Consider the following 27,703-nt stretch of genomic DNA (forward strand, 5'->3'; position numbering starts at 1 on the left):
TCTGAGACCATGTATAAGGAACAAGAGGGGAATCTCAGGAGAGAAAAAACTAGCCATACTCCCCTCTATAACTGTTTCTAATGCTGTAACATGAGCACTCAGATGCGGAGACCTGCAGTACATCTCCAGGCGGTATACACAGGGAGCACACTCTCAGTGCCTTGGGGATGATGGCAAGATAGCAGATAAAGTGTCATAAGTGCTAAGAAGGCATTATTTTCCTCCATCATTTGTTCTTTTTCTCCTCCCCCCATCCTTCATTATCTTTTTTTCTCCTTTTCTCTTCCCTTTTCTCTACTATACCAACCCCTGGATCTTGTGTGCTGGGTTTCCTCTTTCTAATATAGTTCAGATTATAATCTAAATTCTCATCAGATCAGTATCTTTTTCTTTTTTTTGCAGAATCTGAACCACAGTTAACGTGTGTGGTTCCTAGCACTGTCATCTCTATCCCCAAAATTTCTGGGATATTTGCTGCCTTTTCACAAAGCTCCAGCTCCTGGAGTCACATTAGTATGCGAAAACCTCAGCTTTTGTTATGCAGTGATACATTTACAGCCCTTGACACATGGAAACATGAACCGGCAGACAGTTCCCCTATTTCCCTTTATCGTTGTTATGTTTAATCTCATTTGACTTGATGATAACCTGAGACATCTTTCCAGTTTTGAGGCCTGGATCATTTTTGACTGCTTAAAGGGCAGCACTGGGCTTAAAAAAAAACAGCTCTTGACTTCTGGAAGGAGATACCAGGAAAGCACTTCCTAGGAAACTCCACACACTGAAAGCCTCAGAGCTTCCCTTTCCTTCTGCGGATTATTCCCTTCCAGGACAGGGCCTAAATAGTCTTTAGGCTTTTCCATGGTGCACTGAAGAGGAAACCTGGAGGAAAACAAGCTACATGCTAAGGTACAGAGCTAGAGAGTTATGCATCCCCTATGAGAACAGAACATGGTTATCATCCCTGTTTGGTGAGGAAGGAGACCGTATGGGTTCGGGCACTGGTTTATGAGCAAGGAACTCAGGGCTCTAACTCCATGCTGTCCTACCAACCGGGTGTGCATCCAGAGGCAGGACATCCCATTGCTCCCTGCCTCAGTTTCCTCCATGTGCAAAATAAGGATGATACCTTCCAGTGTCACGAGATGGGGCTGGATTTGCTAAGTCTCTGTGCTCACATAATACTCAAATGGAAAGACCTCAAAAAATGGGATGTATTTCCATTTTACTTTCTGGTTGCCCAAGACGTGTGAAAATCCAGGGTGCAGCAGTCCCCAAAATCTCACTTTCAAGGGCCAATGCTGTCCTAGCTGGCATGCTTCTCCTGGAATGGCAGCCCCATTAAGGAGTGCAAAGCATTGTGAACTGGCAGGAGGAAAGGAAGGAAGCTTCTCCAGCTCCAGGATCAGAACAGAGGTGGTGGCAAAGCATAAGGACACCAAAGTGTCCTTCTGGGTGGATGACTGCAAAGCTGTTGGGACGCTAAAGCCCCTAATTAGAGGGCTAGCCCCCCAGCCTGTGCTGTTAGGGGCTTCCCACCTCACCCAATGGGACTGAGCTTTTTTCTCCTTCTCATGGGGCACCCAGCATGGGAGCGGTGGTATGCTGTGATCTCTTCTGGGACCAGAAATGAAGCCGTACCAGATCTAACTGGTGTGGAGTACTGGGGAGTTTGAGACTTGGCCCTGAACAACATGACTCCAGCTCAGCTGTAGGGTAGCCCAAGTGACAATACCCAGCCACAACTGCAGTGCAGTCCCCAATCATGACTCTGTGAATTGGGCCTTTTACATGAAATTCAGTGGTTAGCAAAGCAGTTTCAGGGCCAATGTTTGTCCTGGAGTGTCACCTAGTGGCCATGCTCCAGAGACGGCAATTGTCAGTTAAAACGAGTGCTGAGGTATTACTCAGAGGCTGCAAGAAGATTCGTAGATATGGCTGGAAAACAATGATTCCTACCTCTTATCTGGTGCTTCAAAGGGCTTCACAAGGAAATCAGCATCATTGTTCCCATTTACAGAAGAGGAAACTGAGGTACAGTGAGGAAAAGAGCTTGCTAAAGGTCACAGAGAAGGGTTTATTAGCACTCAGATAATCCAGGCTTTACTGGATGAGGCCACTAAAGCAACCATAGTGGCCTGAACTTCATGCCGGGGGGAGAGGTACTGCAGTGCTATAGAGATCACAGTAACAGTCCCTTCAGGGAGGTAGGTTAGAGCGTGCAGGGAATGGCAGCTGACTTTCTGATCGGCAGTACTAGGGCAACTCAGTGCTGATGGGTTGGGAGCATTTATCTGCCTGTTCCTCCCTCTTCATCTGAGCATTTAAACGCTCCACAATGGGACCTGGACACTTTGCACTCAGGGTTGGTCTTCACTGGCTGTGTCTACGCAAGACGTTATGCACAGTAGCTTGTTAGTACTGTGCAGTAGCGTTGCTGGGCATGAATTGTGATGTGACGCTGCTGCGCAGTAGTAACGAGCTACCGCGCAGTAGTAATGAGCTACTGAGCAGTAAGCAGCTCTAAGCAACTGTGCAGGGATGCTAACTTCATTATGCAAGTACTAAATGACTGCACAGTACCAACTGTGCAGTCAGCTTCTCATGTAGACATGATCACTGTGGAGTTAAGTGGGGTAACTGCCATCCCAGCATGAGTCTCTAATTGAGGGGCAGAGCCCTCCTTGCAAAGCCATGCTCAAGAGTGCCCACACAGGGGCATTGATTGGGCTACCTTATTTAGTAAGTGACTTTCCACTTGGAAGCAGGGAATAGGTAGATGGCAAGAAAATACAGGCCAAGAGGACTATGGGAAAGCACTGGCGGGTTTTGAGTGACTTAGGCCTACACCCATAGTACAGACTAATTGGGTTACCAATTGAAGTATTAGCACTAGCAGCACTCGGCCTCTACACCCTGACAAGCCAACCCAGGTGCGCAACCCCATCACACATAAAGCCTTTGTGTGTTGCAATACAGGATAAGGACAACAGTCAGATAAGAGCTTGCAATAACTTGGGAGTGAAGACAAGCCAATAGTCCTCACTTGGTTCTGGCAGCTACTGGCAGAGGCTGGAAGCTGTCTGCACTGCTTAGGCTTAACTCAGCTCACCAACAGAGCCTACCTGGAAGAAATGCCACTAAAATCAGAACATCTTTTCTTTTGCACAATCCCCTTCAGATACAAGGGGTAGAGGGAGCAGCCCAGAGCAAAGAGACAGGCTGTCTGCAGTGCTTGGAGGGGAAGGGGTCCTTAGAGGCGTTAGGCAGACTCATTGCATAGGGAACTCCGATGCACTTAGCATTGAACTGAGAAAGAGCCATGACAGGACTGGCTCCTCCTGGACAAGCAGCCTCATCTTCCCCAGTCACTGCCCCTAGAAGCCCTTTGCAACAGCCACTCCCCTGGCACTGAGGACTACACACGCAACCAGGTACTGTCAAGTCCCAATAAATCCTCTTTCATCAGCACCCCTAGAAATGCTAGTTCCTGGACATTCCTCCTCAGCCTCCTACTGTTCCTCCCAGGACACACAAATGCAATGTCAAATAGGCACCCAAGCAACAGAGATGCTAGATGACTCACTCACTCCAAGCCAAGGAGAGCAATTACTCAATGCCACCTTCTCCAAGAAGCAGAATGATTAGCACCCCAGAGACTGAGCAGCTGGCACAGCTCAGCCTGCTCCACTTATGCATGAGACAGTACTGAGACTTCCCACTAGATGCCAGGCCAAGCTTCAGAATTCATCGGCTGATGAAAACGCCATGTAACCAGGGAGCTGCCTGGCAGGCCCAGACCGAGGGGGGACTCTGCATGTCCTCACATGCTCATCCACTTATGGCTACTTAACATGCCTTGCCACACGTGCTGAGATGCCTTCTGGCACCCTCTGCCCTTTGAACTGCGGATTTTTATTCACCTTTTGCAATCTCTAGGAAGGCAGAGGGATGAAATACTGCTGGCCTCTAGAATGGGTATCATCAGGCACCTGGCTGGCTCTGCATTAACAAGGCTTCATTAGACAGCAGCTAAGGTTTTTCTCAAAGCAGCAACCTGCACATGGAGAAGGCAACTGGATGCACCACAGACATCTCCTAGGGGATGAAATGGGATGTGGGCCTGTGGGCTTACGTCTTGTATCAGGCACCATTCAGCGATTACACAGGGTTTTCCAAAGGTGGGGATAGGTTCCAGCATTCCTTGGGCAGGCGGCTGGACCCGATGATCTTGCGAGGTCCCTTCCAGCCCTAATGTCTATGAAATCTAGTTTCCCAGATGGGGAAGCTGAAGCACAGTGACTGGAAGGGACTCGCTGTAAGTCACCCAGTGAATAGCTGGGATAGACCATGGTTCTCCTGGCTCCCAGTCCACTGCTCTGCTCACCAGGCCACACTGTGTAAACTGATGCTACAACAGCACTCTCCTCATCCAATGTTTCAAGTAGAGTGAGGGCTGGATCCTCATCGAGTGCGGATCATTACAGCTACATCCTGATCAATAGAACCACATTGATTTACACCTGTTGAGGATCTGGCCCCTAGCATCTACAGCAGTCCCAGAGACCCTGTTTCAACCCTTCCTTTGCACTGTGCAGCCATAGGGCTGCACCCAAGCCATGAGAGGGGGGCCCCGATTCTGCCCAGTTGAGAGAAAATGGGATCAGAAGGGGTTTGAGAGCAGGCCTGTATCTGCACAAAGGCACCACTAAACAAGGGCAGTCAAGACAAAATCACAGAGACACAGATCACATCAACTGTATGTGAAAGCTGCAGCTCAGTTCCACCCCCTGCCTTCATTTCATCTCGTCAAGTGTGTCAGCTTCACTGGCGATAGAGAGACCTTTGCAGGGCCGTCGTCCTCATTATCCGCACTAGCCTCGGTTGGCTTTTGCTGTCGTGGCTTATTGAAGGATTGATAGAGTTTTCTCCGAAGCTCTGTTTTTGTCCCAGGCCCCTGGTTATTTATCCCTTTGGCTGGCAGGGTCATGGATTTTAGCGCATCATGGCCAGTGATCACATCTAAGCAGAGATACCTCATTTCTCTTCCTCTGTCTCCACTGATTCTGCTAATGAGATCCTGCATCTGGCATTGTGCTTCCTCGAATGAGATGACTGCCCACAACGTCTGGGGGGAACTTGCTCAAAACGAGTGTTCGAGGTCTGGTTTCTTTCTCAGGTCAATTTTTACACAACAGCTTTCACTGCCGTCATAAAGACACTTACAGGATCAAAGATTTCTATCCTGGATCAAATAAATCAAACAATTCTCAATGGTCTTCTGTGTTTTACTGCTTGGGGAGTATTGCTATCATCCTTCATTCCTGGTCTTTGCAGTAGCACCTAGGAACCCAGTTCACGGGCTGGGTATTGTCATGGTAGCTGCTGTGACAAACCAGAAGGCAAAGTTCATACCCTGGAGATCTTAGGATCATCTGTTTTCTAAGGCCAGGTGGAAGACTAAACCCTTTCAGGAGGTCTCTGAGCTTAAATCAGGTCATAAAACTACAAAGTGACAACAATGTGCCTGCTGAGTGTCCAGGTGTCCATGAGACTAGCCAACATGTTTGCCCCCAGCCTGGATTTCCCCCTCCTCCTCTACTACTAGATAAAAGCATCCATGTGTATTTGAAAACGTTTCTGACGGTACCCAGGCAGACAAGGCTCTTTGGGTAAATGTGATATCTTTTATTAGACCAACTAAATAGCTGGGAAAATTGTTCTTTGCAAGCTTTTGGACACAAACACCTTTCTTCAGGCACAGGGGGAGTCTGCTGTTGTTTTGCGGTCTCCTGGGTGGAATAGAAGCCAAGATGCAAAATGCAGGTCTGTGAAAATGCAAATGCATGGCAGTGAGGATCAGAGGCCAAGGGAGACGACAGGTGCAAGGCAGGTAGGTGAGGCTGGGGAAAGTGGGAATGTTGACAGGTGATGGACTCTAGCGGGTAAAATGTAGAAAGGACAACCTGGGGTTGTCAGATGGCAGGCAGGTTGTCCTCAGGTTGCATTTGGCTGCAGGTTTAGGACCTATTGGGTGCATCTACACGAGACACTACTGAGCAGTTGCTGCTCATTTATATAAGCAAGTACTAAATAAATACGCAGTAACCAGAGTTACTGCGCAGTAGCAACAGTGAACATGTTTTTAGTGCTGCTATCGTGCAGCAGCCTAATACTTCTGCATGCTAGCATCTCAGCATGGTTTTTACCATGCAACACTACTGTGCAGTAGTTTTGGGCTACTGTGCAGTCAGCTTCTCACTGAGACGTGCCCATTTGGGCTGATGAGGTCCTTGATCTCGATGCCTCTTCTTGAGCCGTGAAGTCATTTTTCCTCAAGGTTAGCATCCCCTTAAAGGGTCCTGGTTTACAGAGCCTGGGTGCTCAGCCTGTTCTGAAAACCAGGCCCATTTTTTTGGACTATCTCATGTAGGCTCCCAGAAATTGCCCCAAGTCCCCAGGTCTCTTTGCAGGTTTGCAGCCTAAGTTCTGGCTTTTAATTTTTCTACGTAGGGAAGAGGAGCCAGAGAAATTACATTTTGGGACTTGTATACAGTGCTGCTGCTTGGTCATTGAATAACCCTGATTAAAAAGCTCTTCCTCACTGTAGCCAAACTATGGTGACTTTTATTTTCTGTGTGTTCTGCCTTTAAAAACTCAAAGCCTTGTTTCTGCTCCCAGAGTGCGTGGAGTCACTGCAGACCATTCTGGAGGAGATGTGTTCTCTCTCTCCGTCTCACGCACATGGACGCACATAATTTTATTTTACTTTTTTCTCCGATCCCTTTTCCTTGGACTACAAAAAGCCGACTGACACATTGAAAATAGCATTAAAAACATATGCTTTGATCACCCAACAAGGGTCAATTGCTTTGTCGTTTAAAATCACAAAAAAAAGCCAGCACAGTTGAAAATAAATGGAAACAGCCAAAGAGGTAAATGCTTTCTGAGTCCAAACAATTCCAGAGAGGGGTTAAAAAGGCACTTTTATTCTGGCATGGTGTTCACAGGTGGGATTTAGGTAAAACACAATGATTATCGTTATAATGATGCTATGCAAAACCATACAAAAAGAAAACTCTCTAATGACTTTATTCCTTTCTGCCATTTCTAGTCTGAAGCTGGACGTGGGAACTAGTTTCCACAGCAGATGTTATTGCTGAGAAATAATGGCATTTTAATTGGGTTCCAATCTTGGCAAAGCCTAGGGGAGGATATAACCTTTCAGCAATGAAAAAAGGGGAAGCAACATTGCCTGTTGCATCTGGTGAAGGAAAAATATACCATTGGGGAAAGGGAAGGGGTTCAGTTGAACAAATTTATAAGTTGCTATTCTCCACCCTCCCCCTCACTTGAAAAATATTAATAAAAATGGGGAAAAAATGTTGAAAACTGTAGTGGAAAAATCTCAATTTTTCATCAAAAAATACAAATAAATAAAACTCTGAAAACCTCATTTTTTTTCCAGATGAAAATAGACTGAAGCTCTTTGAAAAATAGCCAAAAATCTTCAATGCTTTGGTGTTCTGAAAAGAAAAACAACCTTCTGTGGCCTCAAATGTGTGACCTCTGGGCTGTCTACCATGCCACCCCAGCCCCATCCTGTACATTGATAGTTACCATTTTAATAGAGTAAAATTTTTCATCTGGAAATTTTTTCACCAAAAATGCAGCTTAACAAATTCATAGTGATTTGGGCAAATTGTTTTGGTCAGAAAGGACAAAAAGAAAACCCCTCAGAAATCAAAATATTTCAGTTTTCCAGCTGGCAATACCAATATTACCTTTCCAAATTGACTTCACTTATATCAAAACAAGCAGCTTCTTAGCTCAGGTATTCATACAGCTCAATGTGTTGGAGAGATGCAATTATGAGCAGCAATGCTTTATGCAACTATTTAAATATCAGTGGGATATTATTGTAGAGAAACTCTCCCAGATCCTGTCTGGGAGCACAGCTTGAATAAAGAAGGCTCCAGACAGGTAGATCTAAACCAGGGGCAGGCAATTATTTTGGGTGGAGGGCAGCATACCGAGTTTTGGCAAGCTGTCCCTCTCTGGTGCAGGGAAGCAGGAACAGCCCCACAATCCCAGGGGCTAGGCAGGATTTCTGATTGGGGAGGGCTGGGCAGGCCTTGCTGGTGGGTCTCGCCGCTAGCTTCACCTGGGTACTACTGTTCCTGGCTCCTGTCATCTTTGACAGGCAGTCAGGCACAAATAAATATTAATTTTCTACATTTTTAGGGGCCCTGCAGGCTGGATAGAATGGCCTGGAGGGCTGGATCCAGCCTCCAGGCTGTATTTTGCCCACTCCTGATCTAAACCCAGCTCTGACACTGACCTACTGCCTTACCACTGGCAACGCACTTTCCAGTTTGGTGTCTTAACTTTCCCTGGTGCAACACAAGGTTCCTTTGAAATCCATGCATGAAGAGCACCAGTGAACGTGAAGAATGAATGCCTGCCCCAAGATTTTGATTTCTTTATTTGAATAACAAAATTCCTAACTGGCAATTTGAGTGCATCTATGAGTGTATCGTTGTAGATTCGATGATTAGGGTCTTGAACCAAAGCAGCATCTTTCTGATGACTCCACTGGGATCTGAATTTAGCTCCTGCCTCATGGTTAAAGGAAGCCACAAATTATAGAAGAAAAGAAATGTTTTGAAATCGGCTTTCATTTAGACTAAAATAAGGATCTACACCGTGCCTTTCTAAAAAATGAACTGAGTTTGCTTCTTGCTGGTTCCAGTGTAAATTAAGAGCTCAATTTCCCTTCACCCCCAATGTCAATTAGCAAAAGCCCCATCACACCCAATATCCCCTCATCCCTGGTATAAATCAGGAGTAGCACCAGGAGACTGGCTCCTACTCTTAACCACTCTGGTATAGATGAGGACTCACTTTATTCAGGTCATTGGAGCTCCAACAACATGTAAGAACAAAGAGAGAGTCAGGCTGCATACATTTACTGTAAAATAACTCTCTTTTGAGTCATCTCCCTGGGAATTTGTCCTTTGTCCAAGGTAGTAGTAAGAGAGATTTCAATGTGAATATCCATCACTACTCACGAGGCAACTCCGCTTGGAAAGAGTAAATGGTGCAGCTGGGGAAAAAAGCAGCTAGTCCTGAAATGTTCTTTCCTGCACTCTTCATGTCACAATGAGAAAAGTGTTTCTGAACTTTTGGAAGAGGCTAAGTCCCACTGCAGAACCAATGCAGCAATCAGAGTGTTGTTCAGATCTTTCCCCTCTTTTTTAATAAGAGAGCGCAGCAAAATGAGTTCATTTTGTCTCGCCGGATGGTTTGTTCTGCAAGATCATTGCTCGTTTCCCCTTTCTGTGAAACTCTGGTTATAGCAGCTATTGATTTGTTGTCCTTGGATTCTTTATTGCTTTTCTTTTAACCCTGCATGAAAGTGAAAAGGCCGGGAGCCTAGATTCACTGAGCCAGAAGTGCCTTAAAGTTTGGAGGCTTCACTAAACTACCCAGAAACGTCACACGGATCTTGCCAGCTGCAGGATGTGTGTTGGTGGGACAAGCCGCCCTTAAAGCTTATGTGTGTCAACCCTGTTCCTAGCATAGGTTAGGGTAGACCGGGGCGGGCAAAATGCGGACCATGGGCCAGATGCTGCCCACCAGGCAAGTCTATCTGGCCTGCGGGGCCCCTAAAAAATTTAGAAAATTAATATTTATCTGCCCCTGGCTGCCTGTCATGTAGCCCTCAATGGCTTGCCAAAACTCAGTAAGCGGCCCTCTGCCTGAAATAATTGCCTGCCCCTGGGGTAGACATAAGGCTGCTCTAACTTATGCTGTCTGGCACCAGCTCTTTAAGCATGCTGACATCAAGGCTGAGCAGGACCAGGTGGTGATAACACTGGTGCATTGGTTTTGTACCAGATAGCAGGTCCCACATGCCAAGTTGGTTGCTGAACAGTCAGATAATACCACCATTTGCTCAATACAAACCCTGGGTAACAAAAGGTGGAAGGCTCCATATTCCATTACAATGCCCACGTGCTACACATTCTCCTTATGTTCACTGTTTGCCTCATTCAATTATGCAGAGTGTACTTATTCAGGCAGAAAAAACAGCTGATGAAGAGAGTCTAGTGCGTAAGGTAATATTCAGTCCCACCGGCCTGGCATTCTACTGTTTCATTCATGCCATAGCCAACCTGCTATTTAGGGTGTTAGAAGGGAGCCAAGACCCAGAGTTTCTCCCATCTACTACTATTTGCTTGGATTTAGGCCTTGGAAGCAAAGTTGAGCAGTACAGACAATGGAGTGCTGGGTCGAACCCAAGACACAGGAAAATAAGGATAGGGTTTTACCTGGTCAATGGAGCTGGGAAGCCTCTGCAAGTTCCCCTATGCAGTGATATGCACTACGTAGTCCTGCCTTGCCTTTGTATGCTACTACGTGACTGAAAAAAGGCACCTGAATGGGTGGGGGTGTCTTCAGCGTTGGGTTGGACAGTCAAGGGCATTGTAATGCTGTTTATAATGTCCAAGAAGGCCTTGAAGCTGCCATGTGCACATTGTCCATGTGAGGCTAGAAATGGTGACGAGGATGGGGAACGGTGGAGGTTCCTGAGCCTGCACGAGTGCAGAATGGGGACACAACCCTGGGTTGTAGAGAACTGTGAGATGAGCAGCCTTGTTGCTCCTCTGACACACCCACGTGCAAGTGGGTGTAGACTTGCTGCTGCTTTGTGGAGCAAACAGGATGGTTGAGTTAATAGCCCCCACAGTCCAGAACAAGATTTTTAAAAGTGCTCAGCACTTGAGTCTTTCTGAAGATCCCTGCCCTGGTGCAGTACCTGTGTGCCTAATCCACCAGAGCACAACAGTTAGGTCACCCTCAAATGAGCATCATGCTTGACTGATCTCAAAGACACACTTTCCATTTTTCTTAAATTCCTCTGTTGCTTCCAGCCCATCATGGCAGCAAGGAACGCTGGGCATTGCAATTTAACACAGTTAACTGCAGCTCATCCACTAGTTCCCTGCACTGGGACGCAGCTCCGGGGACCCTATAAACATCCACAGTAGGCATCTACTCATCTCACTCATAGCTCTTTTCAGCAGTGGACATTAAATAGGCAGAAATAGTATGTCTGTTTTTGCTCGAGTTGCTTTCATCGAACCAGCACTGCAACGGCTGTGAGTAGCAGCAGCAACAATGCAGACACCAGGATGTGTAATGGCAAGGTGTATTATTAATAGCACCTCAAGTCCTTTGTCACAAGATCAGAAAGGGAGAGCACAGCACAGGCCAACTGCAAGGTGTCTCGGGATCGGAGGAAATCTATTTTTGCAGAAAAAGTTCAGCTGGGAGCTAAGAGGGCAGCTGTGCTGGGGGCAGCTTTTATCTGTTCACCCTGTTAATCACCGCATGCTTTCTTGTGGTGCAATGCTGAGCACACCCCAATCTACACAGTGCATCAGGTTCCCAGATTTTATGCCTACAGCTCTGACAACTATGGCTGAGCAGAAAAGTGTTAGCAGACTCCTCCCTACACAGACTGCAGGGCCTCAATCTCCTGCAGATCCACTGGCTAGCCTGCATGGACTGCAGTTAATACCAACCCCAGCTGTGCTGCAAATATGCCCAGCTTCACACACGCGATTGCCAGTTCATTTGCAGCAGTGCAGTGATTACCTGCTATTCTTTATAGCCGTGATTCTCAACCAGGGTACCGTAGCATCCTGTGGTGCTGCGAGACCAAGTGTCCCAAAGGGCATTATGCAGTGTGAGCATTGTTAAGTGCACAAACACGATTGACAAGATAAACCCAGGGATTTAAATATGGAATCAACAGTGTCAAAAACATTGTAACCTGTTGGGGTCTCTCCGAGTTCTTTGCAACCAAAGAATTGCCTTAGCGTTTTTCTATAGTCAAAAAATGGGTGAAAACGAAAAGCTCGCATTGTCCAAGGAAAACTGAGTCTCAAAATTTTGAGAACCCCTGCTTTACAGTGTTTCAAGGTAAAGGGATGCCATTGGTGTCCCTCAGAGGGCCCTTTCTCTGTGCTTTCTGTTTGTTCCTTTGTTGGTTTTGGGGGGGGGGGGTTCCCTCCTCCATTATACAGGTTCCTGAAGTGTCTGTATTCACCAAGGACTGTCTTGAAGTCAAAGGCAATGTTCTGTGCAATTGATTTTTCTTCAGGAAATGCTGGAGTCGACACTGGAATTTTTTTGCATAAATTGACTGAAACTTAGAGATGAGTGAAATTTCCTGACATGCAGTTTATAGGAAGAAGATGCCATTTCATGGTGAATGGAACAAGCCACGGATTTGTGTCAGATTTAGCAAATAGCATCAGGAGACAAAAATGGGGAAAATAGTCCCCTTGGTTTAAAGGGATCAGGATTTTATCCAAAGATCCCCAGTACTAGCTCTTCCTGTAACCCTTCTTCAAGCCCTGGTTACCTCATCTGCACAATAGGAGTAGTGATAGATAACTGAATTACAAGGTACAGGCATGTGAAGCACACACCACCTGTCAGGCAGGGAAATGAGATGACTGCAGCAGCTTTTGTGGCAGTGCTCTTATGCCCCTTTCTGTAGATGGCCAGCTGTGCTCCAGTGCTGCCTCTGCTCCAGCCCATCAGAGTAGCTGGAAACCTCAAGGCAGAGAGCTGGTAGCAGATTATTCTGCAGAGCAAAGGGACGGCAATGCCTGTCATTGCCTGCAGGACACAGCGGCACTAAGGCTAAGTACAGACAGGCAACAAACCCAAGACTGAATAAATTCAATCTTCTAGGGTTATTCTAAGCTGTGTAGATTGAACCAGTAAGCAAATGAACAGACATGCACTTTTGATTCCAGAAATGCAACCAGGGGCCTGCAATGGCCCAGGCCAGAAGGGGGTGCTAGAGCACATCTCTCTGTGGCTAGAACAGACAGCTTGGACTAAGGCTAGCATGCTCACCCTGCAAGGGAGGTTTTGTGGGGGAGGTGCAAAGCATCTTGGGATGCTGGGAGACTGTGAGTTAACTTGGAGAGGACCTAAGACAGATGTTCAATAAACTGATTTAACTTAAATCAGTTAAGTCTGATATTATATCCCTCCAGGTTTGTCTTAAACTGGTTTTGGCCATTTTGAAAGTGGTTTATATGCAGTGAACTTTTGTTGTGTTAAGGAGCTGAACCCATTTCCGATCACTTATACCAGTTTACATGTAATTTCTGTCCCTAGCCTAAAGGGAAAGGGCATCTGTCAACATACCCTATTATATCTGCTTGGGACTGGGCTCAAGATGGGCAAGGCTGAGAAACTCCTGGTTCATGCTCATTTTCTTACTTATGATTCCCATAAAACTTTCCTACCACTGTGATCCTGAAACAGCAGCAATCATCCTGGCTACACAAGCCAGGTTAATATGGGCCAATTAACATTTCCACGTGTTTGAATTTGATGAGGGAAAAAGGCTGGAAAACATGCCCTCAGAGACGCTGTGACTCACCAACTTCACTTCCTTCTGCCTTTGACACTAAAAGCAACAGAATATCATTGGCACAGCCATTCTGGAGCAGGAGCATAAAATAGCTGGGGAGTCAGATCATGCGTGCGCACACACATGCACACACACTGGAATCAGGAAGGCCAGCTCTACTTTCACTTGACCTGGTGTGTATCAGGAGTGACTCCATTAGGCCTGATCCTCTTTTCACTCACTGCCTAAATCAGGAGTACCTTTCATTTCAAACAGTGGAGTGACTGTGGTATAAAACCTGCCTAAGCAAGATCAGACTTGGCGCCTTCCTGTATTGACAGAAAGCATCTCAAATAGGTGACCAATCTCACAGGTGAATCTGGTGGTGGGTAAGAAGATGGGGAGGTAACAGCAGTGGCGTACACCTCTAGGTTCCCGAGTTGCACCAGTTCAGCATCTCTGGCACCTGCCACAATTAACTGCTCATAGGATGCATGCAGCCCAAAGGCGACCACTCAGACAGCCTTGGTCTAGTAGATCAGGCACTGGTCCAAATTTCAGGAGACCCAAATTCTAGTTCTGCCTCTACAACTAACCTGATGGGTGACCCTGGACAAGTTGCTTCATCTCTTTCTGCTTGTGCTCACTTGTCTGTGGAATACTAATGCTTATTGCTTACTTCATGTCTAACACACTTTGAGATGTACAACTGAGAAGAGCTAGGTATCAGCATTGCTATCTTGCATCAGTTAGGAAATGAGTTTAGATTTCTAAGTTGAGAAGTAAAATGCCAAACAGCTGAGCATCAGATAATAAAATAGACCAGTGGACATGGGAGAGAGATAAGAAAGATTGTGTTTATTTGAACAGCCACAGGAAACTGGAGACTGAAAAATGCCTGGAAAAAATCCAATTTTGTTTAAAAAAATGACAACGTGTTGACATTTTATACCTCATTTGTCAAACCTCGACTGGTGCCATACTGCCATGTCAAGTTCATGATCTGTTATTGTTTTGGGGCTTATCACAAGAACACCCCCCATTGGTCTTGTTCAACGACTGCATGCTGCCATTCCCTGTAATCACGCTGGTAAGTAGTCTTTCTACCTCCCCGGGTAGAATTTGTTTCTCTTCATTTTCTGTCTCCCTGTGGTAGAAATAGTTGAAGTTTGAGACAATGACTGGAACAGGAAGTGCAATAGTTAATACCCCTGCAATAGCACACAGAGTCCCCACGATCTTCCCTCCCAGGGTGGTAGGGCACATGTCACCGTAGCCAACAGTTGTCATGGTGACCACAGCCCACCAGAACCCATCAGGGATGCTGGAGAAATGAGACTGTGGCTCATCCACTTCTGCAAAGTAGATGGCGCTGGAGAATAGGATGACTCCAATGAAGAGAAAGAAGATGAGCAAGCCCAGCTCCTGCATGCTGGCTTTGAGGGTCTGTCCCAAGATCTGAAGCCCTTTAGAGTGCCGGGAAAGCTTGAAGATACGGAAGACCCTGACCAACCGAATGATCCTCAGGATGGCGAGGGACATGTTCTGCTGACCATTGAGTTCGCTGTGCTGGATCAGCTCAGTGGTAACAGTCACAAAGTAGGGGATGATGGAGACAACATCAATGATGTTCATGATGTTCCTGAAGAACTCAGACTTGCTGGGGCAGACGATGAACCTGACAAAGAGCTCAAAGGAGAACCAGATAATGCAGGTGGTCTCTATGATGAAGAAGGGGTCTGTAAAGCTGCTAGGGACCAGCATGGCTTTGGTCACGTTGCTAGTGACCTCTTTGGTGGCCTTAAACTCCCTTTCTTCTCGGAACTCAGGCAAAGTCTCCACGCAGAAGATGATGATGGAGATGACAATCACCAGCACTGAAACCAATGCCACACCCCTGGCAGCACTGGAACTCTCCGGGTACTCGAACAGCAGCCAGAACTGCCTGTGAAAGTCATTGGTGGGCAGGAGAGTCTCGGGGTCTTTGATAAATCCTTCGTCTTCCCTGAACTGGTCCATAGCTTCATTGCCCAGTTCATAGAAGATGATCTCATCGGCAAAGATATCTATTGGGACATTGGCTGGGCGCCGGATTTTCCCCCCTGACTGGTAATAGTACAGTATGCCATCAAAACTAGGCCTGTTCCTGTCAAAGAAATACTCATTTCTCATCGAGTCAAAATAATGCATCCTCTTCTCTGGGTCTCCCAGTAGGGTCTCAGGGAACTGATTGAGGGTTTTAAGTTGTGTCTCAAACCTTAATCCAGCGATGTTTATGATGACTCTCTGGTCACCTTCATCCATATCCATCCGTTCTGTGCCCCGATGCTCACTGAATTCAGCAGAAAACTTGGAGAAAATGGTTTCATTGTTGGCATTCTCGCTATTGATGAGGATTCTCCAGTTGGACAGGAGGCTGGCACAGCTGGGACGTCCCTTCTGCGATTGGCTAGCTGAGATAAGGTCGTTTGAATAACAGGGATCTTCCACTATCTCATCGACATTGTCAAAACTGACTAGTGCTACCTCCATCTCCTTCCAACTGGGCACGTCCATCATACAGTAATCAGATTAGCAGGATAAATCCCCGGGTCAGATACCAGCAGCTTGTGTCTTTCCCACGCTATGATGATCTGAAAGCAAACACACAGAGAGACAGAGATGAATTGTGTGTGCATGCTTATGATGCTTGCTTTCTTGCAAAGCATTAAATAGATCAGCGTCCATGCAGCCTTTACTTTTTTTAACCAAATATCAGTTGCACTTAGGGATGATATTTCACGCTTCTGTTATCTCTGTCGGTCTACGCTTCTGCAGACTGTTTTTGCATACATTCATTATTGCAATTAAGCCTTCCAACACACATTAAAGTGTCCAAGGGTAAAGGGTGAGGTAGCAGCAGAGCTTAGGATAGAACTCAGGTGTCCTGGCAGGAAATGCCCTCCCAAGCTTGCAATATCATCGTCCCTCTGAAACCTGGATTTCAAATTGCTTTGCATGTGCAATTACAATAACGAAGCTTCACAAATTGCAGCACACGAGGTTAGAGTGACACAGTGGTAGAACCTGGAAAAGAGCTCAGGAGTCCTGACTGACCGCTTGAACCAAGAGAGATGTGGGGACAGAGCCCAGTCCTGCTGAAGGCAACGGGCAGGGGTTGGCTCCCAAGCCAGAAATAGATATCTCCGAATGAAGCAGATCAGCTGTGCCATGATGCATTGCAACACACGTGATTTGCTTCACCAGGCAAAACACGTCACCCCTTGTCCTGCTATTGATGGTATGGGACAAGGGGGGTGATGCATTTTCCTGGGGCGTGAGGGCTCTAGTCCTGAAAAACCCAAGAATTCCTGAGCCAGGATTAGGCACCGCACACTCTGACAGTCCTGCTCATCTTTTCCACTCACCAAGACCTGCCTTGTGGAAAACCTGCAGGTGGATCTGTCCCCAGTTACCCAGACAGGGCCCTGGGTACCCCAAGGGTGGGTCTGAGTAAGCATGGAGACCTAGACTTTCCCTACTCACCTAGACCTGTCCCTGGGATCTCTGAATTGGGTCTGAGTAAGTGGGGAAACCCTGCTTCTCCGCTTATCCAGACCTGCCGTGGAGTTTCCAGGGGCCGGTCTGGGTAACTGGCTCTTGGCATGGAGATTGCCCAGGGTGCCTCTCTGTGAATGGGGAAAGCCAGGGAGGGCCCTCAAGCCCCCAGAGAACCTCCCTGGGGTGGCTGGAGAGTACAGGCAGCTCAGGCTATCTGCACTTTCCCACCACAGAGCTAATAAATGTCCACTGCAGTAAAGCAGCAGATGCACCATTGATTTTCCTCTGATATGACCCAACAAAAGGTAGGGACATCTATATGCTCACCATTTGTGCCACCATAAACCTTTTTATGGCAGTGCACATGGGTCACCAGGCAACATCTATTTCTACCTTTTGTCTCTCATTTGAGCTGATGAACTGAAAACCCCCTGCATCTCGGGACACTGGAGCAGTGCGCCTGACTCCAGACACTGTGTCTGAGGAAAGGACAGTTCAGTCCTCCTTGGCCTATCTGCTAAGGCAGACACTGAGGGTGTCCCTGGGGGATATTTTGTGACTTGTGCACACATCGCACTGTAAGATGCCCAGGGCGCCCCAGCTAATTTCCCATGGAGTATGAACCATTAGAGACCTGAGCCATGAGACCTGGCAATCTCATTGCCACTCCCTAGAGTCAGGTCACTGTGTGGCTTATCTTGACTACATAACAGTGGCTCCAAAACTAGGGGTTGTGAGCCCCACAAAAGACAAGTACAGCATTTAAGTGCAGATGGGAAGTGGGCCTGCCACAGGGAAAGACGGGGAGCTGCTCCTACAGGGCATTGACAACACCAGACAAGGATGAGAACTACTGTAAAACAGTAGGACTGGAAAGGACCTCTGCAAGTCATCTAGTCCAACCCCATGCCTGAGGCAGGATCATCCCTATTCAAACCATCCCATTCAAGGGCTTGACTAATGGCTAACCTATTGCTAAAACAGCAGAGTCAGCATTGTCACACAACCACAAGGCATAACCTCCTAACCTGCCACAGGTAAACCAGAGGGACAACAGTGGCCAGTGCCCTGCTGCTACAAGGATTGTTAAAATATACTTGAGAGATCCAGGAAGGCTATACCTCCTACTACACAGCATGCATTCACAGTAGTGGAAGAAGCAGGAAAAGAGAGCACATGAGCGAGTGAGCAAGCTAAATCCTATTTCACCTTTATGTGCTTAGGTGGCACTTTTGTAGCTGTATGTGTTCAATTTGTGACACTTAACATAGTTTGGGTTTGTTCTGTCTGGACCCACCAATTAAAAACCCACTGCTTTCAATTTAGGGGAACTAAAGCCCCCTCACATGTACAAATGCCTGCAATTACCAGGCACTCAAGTAACCTGGCAACTTTATCACAGTCTGCCACAATTCACTTCCATTTCAGTGGCTCAAAGAAACGCACTAAGTGCTTGTATGTCTTAAAGAATACTTATGTGCACATCTCCATTGAGCTATTCATACAGTCTCTTCCCATTAGTTTATTCTCTGCTGTATCATTAATTTGCAGATAAAGTCACAGAGGAGCTCAGGGACCATATAAAATGATGGAACTAGTAAAGATAGGTGAATACAAATTGGAAGTAATTGGAGTGAATCTTCTCTGATACATTCAGGATCATTTGCTAAAGCTGGTTGAAAACTTTTCAGATGAAAATTTCCCACTGGGGGAAAAAAAGCCATTTTTTTAATAAATGGAAACTTTCTGAGGAGGTGTGTCAATTGTGACAAAATTTTGTTTTGATAAACAAATCAAAATGATGCACTTGGAGGATGAAGAATTAAAGTCCTCCGTTCAGATAATACCAGTATTATCTGAATGGAGCCATTTAATTTTTCATTTTGAAAGGACACATTGTAAAGTGTATTTCAGATGATATTATGCATTCTCATCTGTCATAAAGTAAGAGTCCAAATGAATGCTTCATTCTTTGAAGGAAAACATTTCAATAGACTAGGATGATTTGCTTTTTTCTTGAAAATTCTGTTTTGCGGGAAACGTTTGAAATTCTGGCTTTCGCTCCAATTTGAACCAAATTTCAAGATCCTAATAATTGCTTGCCAAAATGAAACTCCAATTTCTGCAGAGCTTTACTCTCTGTTTTTAAATACTTTATACCTACAATGGCTCAATGAGGAAAGAAAGCGTTATGACCTGCATTTTACAGACGGGAGAACTGTGGCATTGAGTGGTCCATATCCTCAATGTTACATAAAGATATAACTCTCACTGTTGTAATGCATTTGGCACCTAAACAGCCTTGAAGCTCTCGGCCTAGGAGCCTTGACTCAGATCACTTAGGAAGGCGGTGGCGGAGCAAATCAGGGCCTGACCCCATGCGGTGCTGAGAGCTCTTCATTCCCACTGACTGCAAGAAGAGCTGAAAAAGCAGACTCTTTGCACAAGCCCAGAACAAAAAACATTGGGAGTCCGAGTGTTTTCCTCCATATGATTCTTATTTGAAGAAACATTTTAACAGAATATGAAAAATGTTCATATGCACTGAAGTACTCTGGGGATAGGAAAATATTCCTCTCTTCTCTGAGTGACCCTCAAATGAAAGTGGTTGTTGCCCTGTGGTTGTCCTGTATTATTTATCATATGCTATGAATATGAACCAAGAGAAAAGAAAGGCAGGAGGCCAGTGATTAACAGGGAAGAGGATCATCCACAGGACACTGGAGAAGAACAGGAAGAAGTATATGTTGTCCATCTTCAGCTTCCTCTGTGCAAAAATGAAGTTTATTTCCTACCTATGGGGACTATTTTTACCACCGTTAATTTTCCCTGAGCCTAAGGAAGGGCATGTGTGCCTGAAAGCTTGGAGAAAAAGATTTTTTTTGCGATTTCTTAGTTGGTCTAATAAAAGGCATCACCTCTGAACCAAGGAGGGCACATGTGCCTGAAAGCTTGGAGAAAGATTTTTTTTTTTTTTTGCAATTCCTTAGTTGGTCTAATAAAAGGTATCATCTCTGAACCAAGAGTTGTAGAGTTTTGCATTTCTTTTTGTCCAGAACAAGGCACAAATGTGTGTAGGAGTGACTGGGGCCACCACGCCAATCAGGAGAAAAGAAGATGATGGCTACAAAATTGGCCCTTTTCAACTCGGCCATAGACTCGCTCTTCCTGGGGAAGTACTTTACTACAACAATCCATGCCCGGGATGGTGGGAGTTAAAGCGTACAGTGGATGATGACGTCCACTGCAGGGCTCGATTCAAATACATGTTTCACCTTTAGACAGCTAGGCTGAAGAAGCTGTCGAGCAGCAAAATATTTCTTCTGTTGGCTATGATTCACCCTTTTTAGACAGCACTTTGGAGTTCATTTTTAAAGGGAAACAAAGGATAGTAGAGCAGCTGCTGACTCAGAGACTTCTAACTAAGGAAGCCTTGATCTGTTTGAAAATGTAAGTGGGGAAAGCATTAACCCCTTCAGCTCCATAGTTCAGGATCCAGTCTCTGTGGTTTTCCTTGGCGACTTAGAAAATGTGAAATTAATCACGGGAAAAAAGCAAGAATAGGATCCAAGTCATCTGGCTTCGATATTCGGCTTGGATCTTGGCTCAGGTCTGGCCTAGATCTAATATTTGTTGACTGACCGTTTTCATTTTTGTCATGATATACACATCTTTCAAGTGACTCAGGGCACACAGAGCGGGATTATGGGAGTCACACGCAAATAATGCCATTTTATGTGCTGCTTTCTTGCTTTGGGCTATGTGGTCTCATTAGATCTCATGACACATAGTGCAGAGGCAGGAAAAGCCAGTTAGATGCTACAGGAAGTACGGTTGCTGTGTCAATAGGCATCAGGCTGTGCTCTGAGACACACTGCTCATGGGCTAAAAGTCTAATTGATGCTTTTCTTGCCTTGTGTAACCAAAAAAAAAGAAAGAAAGAAAAAGAAAGAAAGAAAAAAAATTGCTATGGATTGACCCAAAATAAATGTATTTTGAATCTTTTTTTTTGGTGAATTTAAATATAACCCCACCACCCTGTCGGTTTGGATGAAGCGTTTCAAACAGAACGGAGACATTTTGTTTTGCGTACAAGCCTTCTGGTAGGCATGAGGGTTTTTTAAAAGGAAAAAAAAAACCCTGAAGAGAAGCCCTCGATGTGATGTTATTTTGAATTCCAAAAACCCAGGTTTCGTTTTAAAACTACTGAAAACGATCATTTAGGAACAGGGGCTAATGAATTTATTTGGCGAGTTCATGTTTTGGTTGAACTGGATTTGCATTTTTTTGGTGAACAAGTTGCAGCTGAAAGATTTTACCTGGCTCCTCCCAGGGCAGTGTGAAGATGTGCTGTTTTGTAGGAAATGCTGTCATTTGGAGGACTGAAGTGTTATTTGCATGCCTTATAATATTTTGAGGCCCTGGGTCAGGGATTGTATCCGTAGGGTGTTAGGTGCTGTACATATGAAAACACAGCCCTAGTGCTAAAGGCTTGTTGCTGCTAAGGACAAACCAAGACCCTGTCTTCATGTGGGAGCCATCATTCTTACATCAGGGCAATCAAGCTATTCTCTTCCTCCTCCTCCTCCTCGCCTTTGTCACAGATGGGACTCCCAAAGGGGAGTCATCTCTCCCCTTCGTTCTCTCTGGCATTTCTCTGGGCAACAATAGTGGTGGATTTAACCAGCAACTGCTGAAAGTTGGCCCTGCGTTGAACAGGGGGTGGGACTAGACTGCCTGAGGTCCCTTCCAACCCTCATTTTCTATGATTCAATGAAAAATTAGAGATCAGGGTGCTGCAGAGAGTAGCAGCATGCAGTTTAGCCTGGAAATCAACCCCCAGTGAGATGTCATCTTTGTGGATGTGAGAGGGGAGAGAATGGTAAGTAGTTGCCATCTGACCCCAGCGCTTTTTCCTGCCTAGGCAGGGGGTCAGACTCAATGGTCTGTTGAGATCCCGTCTGACCCTAACATCTATGAATCTGTGAATCTGGGCAGGGCTATGGTTGGCACTGCCTTTTGCGACAGAAGCGGTAAATAAATACCCCCCTGACCACAGAAACCCATTTGCAGGCAGAAAAGTAAAGCAATAATGGACTGCTCAACACCACTCCAAAATATGAAATGATATTTGGAAACTTCTTTGCAAGGTTGTCTTTTTTTCTTTTTTAGAGCTAGGGAATAACAATACTTGTTGGAAGACACTGAAGCACAAATGGATACGTACAGGAACAGCGTCAAGAATATTTTTTTCTTCTCTCAGGAGTACAATTTGAGGTGCAGCTGCTCTCTGTTCCTCCAGAATTCACCTCCCAAATGCATTTGGTATCTGGTACCATTGGTATCTCACTGTATCACACTCCTTAAACAAAGAGCTTTGGCTTTTTTTTTTAATAAGGATGCATAATGGAGAGCAAAGCCCGTTATTTGACATCCGCACTGGGGCACATAATACCATTATACAAACAGGGAGAATCTGACATAAAAATCAGAGGAAGGCCAGGTTTGCTGTTTAGGTACAGGCATGTGGCTGAAAAGATTTCCTGGTTCTGCAGGAGATTTCCTGGGGGAAATGGCCATTGTCACCTTCTTTGTAAAATGCTCTGAGGTTAGCAGCACGTGTGTTTACACATTCATTAATGCACCATAGTTACTGCACATTAAGTTTAGTACTTGGATAACCAAGTACTAAATCAATATTCAGTAACTCTCACTTCTGCACACTAGCACCGCGGTGCACATAGGCTTTTTTGGACATTAACTGCACAGTAGCCTAATATGACTGCGCAGTCATGTATTAGCACAGGTTTTGCCCAGTGTGCTACTGTGCAGTGTTATTCAGCTACTGCGCAGTGAGCGTCTTGTGAGGATGCACCCAGTGAGGATGATGATTGATACTTATTACACAAAAGGGCTAAACTGTTTAAGAAACAGTTAACCCATGGTGCGGAGACTGGAGTTGACATGGGTGCCTTGTGTCTGAAGACTACTTAAGCCCTGGTGTGGGGCCCAGCACTGATCAACCCCCTGTATTTTAGCCGTAGTTATTCTTAGAAATGATACCAAATCACTACAGATAATGAAGCACGTGCCGTAAGGAGATCTTGTTGTGGTCTATAATAAACACGTCTTGCTCATCGTATTGCATTCTGCCGTGATGCTCCCTGAGATTAACAAATGCTTGGCCTGAAGAGCAGAGCTGGTCTCAGACTTTCCACTGCACATCAAATCCTGACATTAGGGGAATTCGTTTTGTTTCTGCAGCAAAGTGAAGGCAGCAACTTGAGCTTTTCATTGAAACTAACTGTCAAGAAACCGCCACATTTGAAAAACTAAAACCAGATTTAAAAGAAAGAAAGAAAGAAAATCCTTCCGGGTGAATCAGTGCTTTCCATGTGGATCAAAGCATTTCACGCCAAACCTGACTTGATTGTCTATTCTAGTGTTAGTTTTAATGCAAAGTATAATAAAGGGCAATGCAAGCAGGCATTCTGAAATGAAAACTAAAATCTTTTTGTTCTGGTGAAGTCAAAATGGAACATCAAAAGGTTTTTCTTGTGCGCCACCTCATCAAAAGGCTTTGCTTTGGCTTCTTTCCCTAAACAAAAGCACATCAAAATCGGCCAAATTCCCCAGCGAGTTCTGGCCAGCGGGGAGGACACTCTCCCACCCCTGTTTACTCATGAATAAATAGTAAATGCATGATGCCAAAAGCTGTCTGGAACCAGGGCTCCCTCCTTTCCAAGTCTATGTCAGTAAGAGATGCTGCCTCTGGGTTTTTTGAGCTTCCTCCTGGCCCCAAATAATCTTCCTCACTTGGCTGATCGTTGAGCGAGCTTCAAGAGGAGGACCGGAGGGCCCACTGGACACTGTGTGGCCCAGGGGTGGCCAATCTGTGGCACATGCGCCACCGGAAACCTCTGTGTACGGCACGCGGAAGAGCAGGGCGGGTAGGGAACGTGGCAGCTGGGAGCAGAAAGCAGAGCAGCAAGTCAGGCAGGGGAAGGGGATCACAGTGGCACTCAGGGAGGATGCAGGACACACAAAAGGGTTGTCCCCCAGTTGCCTATCCCATCACTTCATAGTTATAGCCCTGTGTTAGTCCATGGGAAGTGAAGGTTCAAGCCCCCTCTGGGTAAAGGGGCTTAAAACTTGGCTCCCTGGCCAAGTGCCTCAACCACAGGGCTAAAAGGCACAAGGGCCTCCCCTCCCTTCCACTTGGGGATGTTTTGCACATACACGAGTGATCCTATTTTACCACCGGTTCTTGAAGCCAAAAATTGCATTTCTGCAGTATTTCACTGCCACTGAGGTACGTGAAGGTGAGATGAGTTTTGGTGGTAGTCTGAGCCAGAAATTTATCTTTTTTCCCCCTTCTAAACCATTTAACATCTGCTTCCCAGAATCTGATTAACTAATATCCCTTATCTTAAATCCTAGGCTGGAAAAAAAAATAAAGGTCACTTTAGAGGGTACTACGCGGCTTTTTTTTTCTAGCACATTTTTGCAAATTAATCATTTTTTGTCGCAGTTTCCCTCTCCTTCCACCTCAAACCCTGCTGTTGGCAAGAACAACACACGGTTTGCTTCTGCTTCTGCCTGGTGGAGATTATAAACACAAATGATCCCTCATACTTATTGCAATTAAAAACTCTCCACCTGAAAACCGGGCATGCTGAGCAGATTAGAGAAGCCGTAAAATTTCTTTCCCCCTCCCCAGCTTGCAATGCCCCTATATATCACAGTCACCTATGGGACTTACCAGCACAAGGCAGGGCATCCTCAAAGCTTTGTGCATTTCTGAAGTAAATAATTTAATACAGAAAGAAATGTGTGGAGGGGAAAAATTAATTCGTACATGCCTGAGAATGAGGTCTCTTTGGGATAAAAGGAAGCAGACTGTATAATTTGCCAGGCTCCCTTCTATTTTGTTAAACTTTATAATTGATTGCTTTATAGCTAGGGGACAGGCTTTGCCTAAGTGCAAATGGAAAAGAGGGGTGTTTTTCAGTTTTAGAGCCTGGCACCTATTTGTCCTAACCCAAGCTGATTCTGTTAGGGAAAGGCTTTTCTTCTGCCACCCATCTTCATAGGATACATCAGATGCACAAGAGGAAAGCATTTGTTGAGCCTGTGGATAACTGTGCTTTAAAACCCTTGGACGGTGCAAGCTGGGATGGAAATGAAACAACTTCTGGGAGCCGCGAGAAAAAGCAGAAACTAAGGCAGGTAAGACCTCCCCACACCCCAATTCTGTATCAGCCATGTTCCCATTCCTTCGGTGATACGCCACCTTTTATTCCCCCTACTCCGTGACAAACATTTTTCTTGTGACGATACACTGCATGAGATCCCCTCCATCCGATTCATTCAGCACTGCAGCGCATCCAAGGAAAGAAATCTTTTTTTCTGAATGAAACAGGGCACAAGCCTGCTTATAATCCCCAGTAACGCCACTCCATAACCCCCTCCTGACAGCGGTGAATTCTCGCTCATGGCATGACTTCCAGACTGGAACGGGGAGGAGACGGGGAGACAGCCCTCAGCAGAGAGATTTAAACAAAACACTCTGATATACGACTCCAGAACAGTATTAAAAAAGGGAAAACCCAAGGTAAGTTTTTCCTATCCTCCCGAGAGCCACTGTATAACTCAAGGTGCCTACCTCTCTCCTGCAACCACAGGTATGCCGGGCTCCTTTAAACACAGCACGCTTACACTTGCACTGAGTCAGGGATCGCCCCAGCGGATCAGGCAAGCGGCACATTTTAGTCCGGTATCCCGTTTCCGACAGCGCCTGTTACCAGATGCTTCAGAGGAAGATGCAAACAAGTCCTGTAGTGGCTGACTGGGAAATAACCTACTCATAGGGGAGAATGTCTCTCTTCTCAGAGCCTGTCTGCTAGCGAGGCTTTGGCTCTTGCCCCGGAGCAGGAAGGTTTATATCCCTTATTTATAAATAAATAAATTACCCTATCCAATGTGACTGTGGATGTTCTCCGGACCCATAAACTGCCCACTCCCCCAGCCTTATCTGAATCCATCCAGCTGAGCTCCTGGGTGACTTCAGGGAACTCTTAAAATACTTAGCCTGGAAGGTACCTCCAGAGATCTGGTGGCAGTACTGAGTTTACACTGGCTAATTATGGACTATTCATTTTGCTTGTTTTTGATGATGGAAGGACCCCTTATTTTTTGCAGGGTTTGAAGCCATTATGCATCCCACTATCCCACCCCTTCTCCTTCTTCCCTTCTCCCTAACCAGTCCCAATCTTATTCTCTCCTCCGATCAACATCTCACCAGGCCTATGACCATTGTTGTATTCCCTTCCACCCCTTCTTGATCCTGCTGAAGATGAGACCAGAACTGATTGTTCACCATTATTATAGCTGCAGCATTATCTCCTGTGTTTTGGAGCTTGTATCTAAATGTCCTTTGCTTTGACTGCCGCTGTACTTAAAAATGTCCCTACCGATACCCAGACCCGTTGCCCCAGCCATTTAGAGTTAATTTAGAGCCCTGCAAGTAAGAGATTTTATTTGTCTTCATTGTTGACCATAAGTGTCCTTTGTTTCCTGCGCTGTCCATGTGCCCAGCTAGTGAAATCCTTCTGAATACTTTACAGACTTTTCTCATCTTCATTAACTGGAATCATTTGGTGTTATCCACAGGTTTTGTCAACTTACTCCCCATCCCTTTCTTAATATCAGAAAAATCATTAATAAATACATGAAACACTGGAAATTTGGAGTGCTCCACTGGGGCTTGGGCTCTGCTCCCATGAGGCCATAGGCAAGGCAGTTTCCGTTTCCCTCCCTCAGCTATACAAAGGGGGTAGTGATGTTTCCACCTGACCTTGAGATCCATAGATTAAAAATGCTAAATAAATGCTGAGCATTACCGTGTTTTCCTGTCTTTTTTTTTTTTTTTTAGTTAAGTTGGGTGACATTGAAGCAATTTTAAAAAAATGATTGAACCTCACTAAATATAAATCTTTTTTGCTGGAGCCAAAAGTTTTTACCCAGCTCCAATTACAAATTCATTCCTTACTCACAACTGTTTGAAGCATTTATACCGAAAACATCAGCCTATAAGGCCAGTCGTGAAATGCTGCCTCCAGTTTTTAACTGTTCATCGGTTGCCCATGTTCCCAGGCATTTCTTCATCTCTCTAGTTAGAGAGGTGACACATCTTAAAAAAGGGAATAGCTTTATACACATTTGCTCTCCTTCGTAGATTAATTTTTAGAGCGAGAACAATCAGACTGCAGCCTGTCATGCAAATAGAAACCTGTTAGTAGGAAAGTTTGCTAATGGAGAATACTATGAGGCATGAGTGCAGTTGCATAGAATAGCTGTTTTGATTTAATGTCAATCTTCACTAAGGCTAGCTTTCCCCCTTGGATCAAGTCTGGCTCTCTAATGTGTGCAGAAATGTATTTGGACTGATGCTCTTTCTTCCATGAGCCACGGGTCTTTGGACACTTTAAGCCAAAGCTGCCCTTATGGGAAAGATCTGAGAAGTGTACAAGTCTGCAGCAGGTCAGAGCAGATGACCAGCACATTTTCCATTCAGTTTTTACCATGTAGCTGCATAATTTCCATCCTAGCTGCCCGACAGCCATGTTCATCCTCCTGCTCATCCCTGCACACAGTTTCCCAGGTATGCTCGTTTCAGACACCTCCTTCTGAAAATTCATTATAGCTTTTGATGACGAC

General features: G+C 45.6%; 1 protein-coding gene across 1 annotated transcript; it reads right to left on the reverse strand.

The window, feature by feature from the left end:
- Positions 1–14,310: 14,310 nt before the first annotated feature.
- KCNA10 (potassium voltage-gated channel subfamily A member 10) lies at positions 14,311–16,073 on the reverse strand. The gene has a single exon (XM_019514276.1). It carries the CDS (start codon positions 16,001–16,003, stop codon positions 14,441–14,443), a length of 1,563 nt encoding a protein of 520 aa, XP_019369821.1. The 5' UTR covers positions 16,004–16,073; the 3' UTR covers positions 14,311–14,440.
- Positions 16,074–27,703: the final 11,630 nt, after the last annotated feature.

The sequence above is a fragment of the Gavialis gangeticus genome, unplaced genomic scaffold (genome assembly GCF_001723915.1).
Source record: "Gavialis gangeticus isolate Ggan-Ray unplaced genomic scaffold, GavGan_comp1, whole genome shotgun sequence".
Lineage (NCBI taxonomy): Eukaryota > Metazoa > Chordata > Crocodylia > Gavialidae > Gavialis > Gavialis gangeticus.